The 9173-nt window shown below is 33.7% G+C and overlaps 1 protein-coding gene and 1 pseudogene across 1 annotated transcript; both read left to right on the top strand.

Moving 5' to 3' along the window:
- Positions 1-1829: 1829 nt before the first annotated feature.
- Positions 1830-5159, top strand: LOC145045167 (uncharacterized; annotated as a pseudogene).
- Positions 5160-6921: 1762 nt separating this feature from the next.
- On the top strand, positions 6922-8852 carry LOC144997119 (myb-related protein 308-like). The gene is made up of 3 exons (XM_078956947.1): positions 6922-7337; positions 7506-7638; positions 7737-8852. Exons 1-3 carry the CDS (start codon positions 7202-7204, stop codon positions 8479-8481), a joined length of 1014 nt encoding a protein of 337 aa, XP_078813073.1. The 5' UTR covers positions 6922-7201; the 3' UTR covers positions 8482-8852.
- The last annotated feature ends 321 nt before the right edge of the window (positions 8853-9173 follow it).

Here is a 9173-nt window from a genome sequence, read left to right as displayed (position 1 = left end):
TCGCGGTTTCAGAGTTTTATGATTTATGGAACTCGACGAGTTGATGGGCCAACTCGGCGAGTTGAGTCAACTTGGAACGTTGACTTTGACCAAGATGTTGACTTTGACTAGGGTGTTAACCTTGAATTTGACTTTGACCAAAGTTGACCCTTAAGGGGTTATTAGCATGAAAAAGGTAACTAAAGGAAATCTTTATGTGTAGGAGTTTGAGTGGGGAAGATTTCAGAGCCGAAGACAGTTCAACTATTTCACAACATTTGAGGTGAGTTACCTTTCAGTAGAAGTGGGTCGAAGGCACTAATGTCGGCCCAGTAGTAGCTGATTATAATTGAGATGATTGTATTTGTGATAATTGTCCAGTATGCCACTATCTGTTATGCTTTATGTGCTAGTATTCTATGATATTATGTGATAGTGGTAGAAGCGGTAGGATAGTCCCTGGATATCGATTGAAAGAGACCGAACGGGTAGGCCATCACTTAGATATGCTAGGCAGTTACTGGTTGAAAGAGACCGAAGGGTTAGGCCAACACCCATATATGCTAGGCAGCAGGAGAATTGTATGTATATGCTAGGGTAATATGTGGTAGTGGTAGGGGTGAAATAGTCCCCGGATACTGTTTAAAAGAGACCGAAGAGGTAGGCCAACACTCAGATATGCTAGGCGGTTACCGGTTGAAAGAGACCGAAGGGGTAGGCCGACACCCATATATGCTAGGCAGTTTGTTATTGTATGGATGTGTATGATGGGTGAACTCACTAAGCTTTGTGCTTACGGTTTTTCAGTTTTGATTTTAGGTACTTCCTCTTCAAAGGGAAAGGAGCCAGCATGATGGCATCACATCACACTACATTTTCCGCACTGGAGATCTTTGGGATTGTTACTCTAATATTGTTTTAGCATGACATGTTTTGACTATTGATACTTTAGATTTGATATGAGTTGATACTATGGTTGTTTTCAAACAAATGGTTTTATAATTGTTTATTTAAAAATGAAATTTTTGGTCTTAAATTTTAAGATGTTACATGTCGGAGCAGGAGCTGCTCAGCTCCCGATAGATGAAGTTCAATTGATGATGCAAAACATGCTAGATCATCAAAGGCGCGAGTTTATGGATCTCCTAACTAAGGAGATAGTGAATGCTAGAGGCGGAGCTCTGGGGATCGACGAGCCGGTAGTCGTTAAGAAAGTCAACAACAAACTGATTCCTTCTCATCCATAAACAGTTCAAGAAAAAAATAAAGATGAAGCGGAAAGTTATCAAGGACCAGAGCAACCGGAGGTCCGAAGAAATGATGAACCCAGAGGCTACTGCAAGTATAAGGATTTCGCGACTTGCAGGCCATCATCATTTAACGGGAAGGAGGATCCAGTAGGAGTCATGGCCTGGATTTCCAAAATGGATTTGGCTTCATAACCTATGGATGCACGGGGATTTTGCAGACCACTATAATGTGAGATAGTTCAAGGGGACAATACTTCATTGGTGGAACACGTTAGGAAAGATATAGAGTCCTAACAAACCTTTGCAACTGACATGGGAAGAATTTTTAACCCACTTTAAGAGGAAATTATGTTCAGCTGAAAACATGTTGGAATCGGAGAATCAAATTCTGACTTTGAAGAAGGGGAGCATGATGGTGGAAGAATACACCAATGTTTTCACCAATAAGATGGAGTTCACCATGCGCGATGTCCCGAACGAACTGACCAAGATTGACAGGTACGCCAATGGGCTACCGTGGGAGTATACAGCGTTGGTCAAACATTCTCCTACTTTTGAGGCAGTTGTTTAGGGCTTTAGGCTGCAAGAGCTATTGAAAGCATGATAAAGGTGTGGGATTCCAATAAAACCGAATTCAGAGAAAAGAGGAAGTTTGATAGGTATTTTGGAAATGAAAACAGTAAGGGTAAGAAGAATAAGTTTTCAAAGTGCAGCCCCAACAATAAGCATGTGGATAACAAGGAGGCAAGGTGATGTGAAAAATGTAAAGTGAAGCATGCATGGCAATGCAACGAGGTGGTGACCTGCTATAAATGTGGCAAGACAGGTCACTATGCTAACAAATGTATATTTTACCAAAAGCTATGCTTCGAATTTGGAGAAGTCAGACACTTGAAAGATGACTGCCCAAAGAAGAAAGGAGTTGCCAAATCAAGTGTGCCAGAGGCAAGGGAATTCTAGATGATATTGGATGCGGAAGAAGTTGATGCCCAAGGCAGAAAAAAGAAGAAAGCCACTTCTCCAAGGTTCAAGACTCACAGTGATCATCATATATAAATAGTAATAGGATGTGCAACCTAATATAAGAGGCTTGATGTATGAATAAACGTTGTAATCAATTTTAGAAGTTACAAAATTTCTAGTTATGTTACATTATTTGATGTGTGACAATAAGAAATCATGATTCCAACATAATGTGTTGCTTAAGAATTAATTCTGGTATAGTGTACCTTGTAGGCAGGACACTACATGAGAAAGAATCTATACTAAAGGTTAGGAAATGGAATTGCAGTTGATAATACACATGAAAGAAATCCTAATGGAGTCTAGGAAATTTGTTATATATGATTGCTTGGAGACGTCTTTATGTGTTAAATTGCTTTTGGGTATGTTCGGCAAAAATAACTGGTAGCGAGTAGCTTGTAACGGGTAGCGGGTAGCATGAAGCTTGTAACATTTTGTTAAACGCTACATGAAGTAGCATTTAGATTTGGAGCGTTTTGTTTAAACTTAAACGCTAGAAGCTTGTAGTGCCAAACAATGATTTCTGTTCAAAACGAAGCGTTTTGTCAAACACTAGAAGCTAGAAGCTCTCAAACGCTCCCAATATGATTTACCAGTGGGTTGGATAGGTTGGGAGGGAACCATTCCCTCCTCCCTTAGTGGGGATTTAGTGTGGTTTTAAATATAATCAATGTTGTCTCGTAAATACTTATAGTTTTACAATTTGTATTTTTTGATCAGATGTAATACTAAGATTTAGTGAAAAAAATTATTGGAATAAAAATCGAGTAAAACAAGTTTTACCAAAACCCGTTAGACCGTTTATGCCTTTGAAACCCAAAAAATTGAGTAAAACTGGTTAGGTTTTAACGTAAACAAATATGTAAAACAAAATCAAAAGCAAGTTTTTTAAAAATTCGTTTTGGTTTTAACAAACAAATGTGCACCTCTACTCCGTATATAAATCATTTTTATTTCATTTCTCATCAATTTACATTATAAAATATGTTAAAATCTCTTTCAATCTAACATTTCATTTTCACAATAGATCTATTTTGTTGTGAAAATGATTTTTGAAGATTCTGAACACAAAAACTTTAAACAAAACATTTTTCCCGACTAAAAACCTATGATTTTTGTATTTAGCAGGTCATGCATGCGAAATTATCTATGACTTTTTTAGGTCAAAACAACAAGCTAAAGCTCTTTTTTGTTGTGAAAAATGTCACTATGAGTTGTGGTGAGTATGGTATTTCGGAAATAGGCTATATATATATGGGGGTGGGGGGGCACATAACTGGTCGAGTACACGGTTGAAATTGAGTTCGGAATATCCCATTCTAGACATGGTGGTTATTTTAAATGGTTATTTTCTTAAGTATTACATTAAAAATTGGTTAGTTTAATCAATAATGTAGTCAAGATTTGGTTTTAGAGTAAACCAAATAATTTACAAAATATGAATGATTAGCAAAATACTTGAAATGATAACAAAATGTAACAATGTTTCCATTCTAAAGTAAAATATTATTCATTTAAGTTGCACACAATATTCTTCATTTAAATTGCATACGATGCTCTTTTATTATTTTAAGATGACAAAACTGCAAATTTAGTCCCTATGGTATTCAAAAAACTTTGGATAGGATCCAAAAAGTTTTCAACTTGCATGGAAGGTCCAAAATCAAGGTTTTTCTAGGTTTTTTGTCCAAAAAAACTTAAAAAGACGGTTATGCCCTTTTTATTTCTTTTTCCCTTTTTCTATAAGTATTTTAATGATATTTTCACTTTGAAAAAAAGGAAAAAAGAATTCTCCACCCCTACCCCACCGTACTCTCTCTCTCTCTCTCTCTCCCTCTCTCTCTCTCTCTCTCTCTCTGACTCTTTCTCCCTCATTTCAATGGTTGAACTATCTGAGACCAAACATTAAACATGGTGAATTTTTTTAATGATGAAGATAAAGTTATATGTGTCCTCTTTGCTAGCATTGGTAGCAGGTACACTTTCTCTTTCAAGATTCTGTATTAAGGGTGATTTTGTGGTATTTAGCATGCAAAAATGGAGATTTTTGTCAAGATCTCTCAGATGTGAATATATATGCATAAATCTAAAAGTTTGAATAACTTAATGTGCAGGTGGTCAATAATGGCAACACAATTATCGACAGACAATGATATCAAGAACTACTGGACCACAAATTTAAGAAGACGATGATGAACAACTTAATCACCCAACTCGAACTTAGAAAACCTCTTCAACATCTTCAATGTTTTAGTTCTTCAACAAACTACAGCTACCCATCACAATCGATTTTTCAAAATAGTAATATCAATGTTAATGCTCCATTATCATCATCAATATCATCGTCTCAATTATATTTGTACAGTACAAAATACTTCTAGCTACCATGATCAAACCTTATCTATCCCATGTAGCCCTAGAATTATTGCCGCTAATCGTCAACATCTAGTTCTCCAATCATAAGATCATGGATTTCTGGGTCCGCTTTCCACGGAGACTTACCAGCAGGAGGTAAAAGACAGTTCTACCCTTGTCTTCTTTGGAGGTGATCAAGCTAGTTGCAGTTCTATTTCCGATGGGAGCTGCCATTATGAGTATCGTAGTACTGTTGGTGTGTATGATCTGCATCGTAACAACTTGAGTGATTCTTACAAGGAATTTGGTGGGCATTATGATAAGGAAAAAGGGTATTATGAGGATCCTTCATTAGACTCTAGTCTTGAGGAGATCAAGCAGATGAGAGAGAAAGAGTCAGAGAGAGAGAGAGAGAGAGAGAGAGAGTACGGTGGGTGGGGCTGGAAAATTATTTTTTTTCTTTTTTTTAAAAATCAAAATAGCATTAAAGTACTTATAGAAAAAGGGAAAAAGAAATCAAAAGGGCATAAATGTCTTTTTAAGTTTTTTTGAATCAAAAACCTAAAAAAACCTTGATTTTGGATCTTCCATGCAAGTTAAAAACTTTTTGAACCCTATCCAAAGTTTTTTGAATACCACATGGACCAAATTTGCAGTTTTGTCTTTTAAAATACTTGATTATCTATTTTTGTTGTGCTTTTCTTTTCACATTTTAGTAAATCATTATGTGTAAATACGAATCTAATCTTTTTTGCTTTGTTCATATTACTCAACAAAATTCACTAATCACAAAAAATTTCAATTACAAACACACTATTAAATTCTTATACAAAACAAAATTAGATGTAATACAATTATACAAATAATTAATTCATTGCAACAAATAGTTACCTAATTTATTAAAGATCTTCGAGAAAAGTATAAAATCAATGCAAACCTAAATAGATAAAAAAAAATCAACTTAAAACTGTGTATGAATTAAAATAAAAACAAGTAATTGAGTAATTATGATAATAAAAAAATATTATACTTATCTCGAATAATGAATTCATAGTGATATTGATATGAACTAAGAAAAACGAGGGGAACTACTTAAAAAGCGGCGGCCTCAAATGTTACGTTACGTGTAGGTGATATAAAGCCCAAATTCTTCTTGCTTAACAAGTATATAACTCAAATTACTTGCTTAATAAGTTTTGTTATGAGTAGGCGATATATGGCTAGATAACTAAGTTTAATCGTTATCTTATATATAATCATGTATCATATGAGTTGTTAATTAAAAAAAATGTTAAATATAAAAGTCTAAAAATTTGAAAACTTTGAATTTATAAAAAAATAAGAAAAATAATAAATTATTAAAATTGAAATGTTTTTGAAATTTTTAAATTTAAACAAATAATTTAAATAAATAAACAAAAAAAACTAATAAGAATTTTAAAATTAAAAGATAAGTTCATTAATGAAATTAATATCAATTTATTATTACATTTATTGCAACTATTATATTTATATTAAAATATTATATGAAATTTAATAAAATATGAAAACTCATAAAAATAACATATGGAAAAAAAAATTCAAAATAACCACAAAATAACATTTAAAATTTTGAAAAAGAGTGTGACAATGCAAACAAATAATCTTTCATTAGCTTCCTCAAAGAATAAAATGTTTACTTTCGGAATCTATATTTCCCTTTAACATAGTTTAGGATCATTAATAATATGTTTGTCAATTAAAAACAATAATAAAGAGGCGTATATGAAGCAAAATTAGCAACCATCTACAAAATCAAACACATACTTTAGTACTAATTTACATTTATTTACTTGAAACTTGCACTAAATCAACATTTTTGGCTGTAAATTGGTTCTAAAAGCCATTAATGTTCTTAGATATAAACAAGTCAAAAGTTTTAATAGGGTTCATCCATACAAACCCATGTTATATATATATATATATATATATATATATATATATATATATATATATATATATATATATATATATATATATATATATATATATATATATATATATATATATATGCACAAATATTGTTAGAATGAGATAATCAAACGAGTTCATAAACCCTAGATCATGCAAAAATGGTGGGCATGAAGCATGACACACAATGGGCTTTTGGTGTTTTCCGATTAATTAGTTGAATCATGTCTTTATCAATCTTGTAATCTCATTTGTAACTAATCAAATTACATTCAAAACTCACTCCCACCTTTTTAATCCCAACTAAAATCAATAATTTAGGCTTACAATTAGTTTAATAACTAATGTTTAACCAAATTATCCACCCAATATGAACCTATTTCCAGTCTCTCTCATCCAAATAGGTGAGCTACTAATTATTCTATTTTTTAAAAGATGATTTTTCCGTTGATCGGTTCATGATTTCAGAGTATATGTCATTTTATCATGAAAATTAGTTAATTAGAGCATGCTTTTCTCGCCTTTTCTTCGACTTACCCATTGTTACTTCTTTTAAGTTCATCATCTTTGAGCCATTTCTATCATTAGAAAATATTACCCACAATGCAGTCTCCTTTCTTTTTGGGTGACTTTTGATCTAGATCATGGTGAGGCCTCCGTGTTGTGATAAGCTAAGTATGAGGAAAGGCTCATGGAACGAAGAAGATGATGCACAAATGCTCGCGTTTGTATCCAAACAACCAACAACTAATTGGCAAGCAGGGGCTCCCAAGAAACCAGGTGATCATCATATATATCATTTTATAGTTTTAAACAATATATATATATATATATATATATATATATATATATATATATATATATATATATATATATATATATATATTATGTTTGATTGTATATATATTAAAGGTTTTAATTTTGTGTTCTTGTGGTGCGAGAAAAAAGGTTTAAGAAGGTGTGGAAAGACTTGTAGGTTAAGGAAAACAAATGTTGCAACGAATGATCAGATTAGGCATCAAAGCTTTACACAACAAGAAGAGGAGTTGATCATTAAGCTTCATTCCGCCATTGGTAGCAGGTTCATATATTCCTTCTATATTTCCTTATAGTGTGTGATTTCTGTAACATATATCTTTGTTCACAAATAATTCATGCATACAACTTGTGTTTGTATAGATGGCCTATAATAGCACAACAACTCCCAGGAAGAACAGATAATGATGTGAAGAACTATTGGAACACCAAACTAAAGAAGAAGCTATCAGCAATGGGGATCGATCCAGTCACTCATAGGCCTTTCTCTCAAATGCTTGCTGACTATGGCAGCATCAGTGGACTCACAATAAACCAAACCAGAATGGGTTCCCTCAATCGAGACAACAACAACAACAATAACACATTCTTCATCTCGAATCAAGAAAACCATGTATTCCAACAATCCCCAACAGAATCATTCTTCCCTAATTTTAACAACAATAACGTCAAAATGGAACCACCGGAAGCAATCAAATCTGATTCACTCGATCTTCTAACTCAACTTCAAGCCATCACACATGTCAAAGACTCTTCAACTAACCATGGAATCGGAATCTCTCTGACGCAATTTCATGTCTCGGTGGCGTCATCATCGTCGTCGTCTTCAAGTACCTGTTCGACTTTGAATGAAATGACGACCCCACAACAGACGTTTAACTGGCGCGACTTTCTGATCGAGAACGGGCAAGATGGAGACGAGAAATTGAACTTAGAAGCCATGGGAGGGGTTGAGGTGGTTAAGTGTAATACACCATTGTTGATGAATGGTGTTAAAGAAAGTATAGAAGAAGGTTGTGATGGATCGTTTGTGGAGGCGATGTTGGATGGATCGGAAAATGATATGCTGTTGGACTTTCCGGGGCTTTTGGGTGAACCATCTTATTGATTTGACTTTTAGTTTGACTTTTCAGGTTTTAGAATAATGGTTTGTTCCATCGTCAGTGTAGGAAGAAACAATGAGTTTGGATATGGTTTACTAGTAAGATGTATTTAAATTGGAAGTTTAAGGTGAACTTAGGATGAGCTCGCAACCCACAAACCCGGTTTAAAATTGGAACCAGTATAAGCTTAAAGTGGGCCGGGTATCGAATATTAATATAAGTCTAAAACAAGTATCGGGTATAGTGGGTTGGGGAAATTGGGTAAAGAGAATCGGACTATGAAAACTTGAAAAACTAAAAAATTTCAACTTTGATACCCTGATTTCGGAAGACTGTAACTCGTTTAGTATGGAACCAAATATGATGAAATTATAGCCTAAATTGAAGTCCAAACTATAAACACATCTTGGAAAATATTTCACGTTAATTAGACTTCAAACGAATGAGTTATGTAATTTTTAGAAATTTCACAGATTACACATTACCGGTTCTAGATCTACTTAACCGGGATCCACCCTACCCACTTTGATATTTTTGGGTTTTCTGGTTCTATACTTATTTTACCCGGTTCAATACTCTAACCAGTTTCTATATATCAGTCTCCCGTTTTTGGGTTTTCAATTTTGGGGCCATTTGGGTTGGTTTTGGACCCAATTAACTAGTATTTTTTTTCCTCATAAATTATATATATATATAT

The sequence above is a fragment of the Lactuca saligna genome, chromosome 5, assembly GCF_052625555.1.
Source record: "Lactuca saligna cultivar CGN05327 chromosome 5, ASM5262555v1, whole genome shotgun sequence".
Classification (NCBI taxonomy): Eukaryota; Viridiplantae; Streptophyta; class Magnoliopsida; order Asterales; family Asteraceae; genus Lactuca; species Lactuca saligna.
This window is presented reverse-complemented; position numbering and strand designations above follow the sequence as displayed.

Bases quoted from the DNA above. Each gene is read 5' to 3' on its own strand.
- LOC144997119 (XM_078956947.1), top strand. From the start codon at position 7,202: ATGGTGAGGCCTCCGTGTTGTGATAAGCTAAGTATGAGGAAAGGCTCA. The intron at 7,338-7,505 runs GTGATCATCATA...GCGAGAAAAAAG, and splicing joins AGGGGCTCCCAAGAAACCAG to GTTTAAGAAGGTGTGGAAAG. The intron at 7,639-7,736 runs GTTCATATATTC...GTGTTTGTATAG, and splicing joins CATTCCGCCATTGGTAGCAG to ATGGCCTATAATAGCACAAC.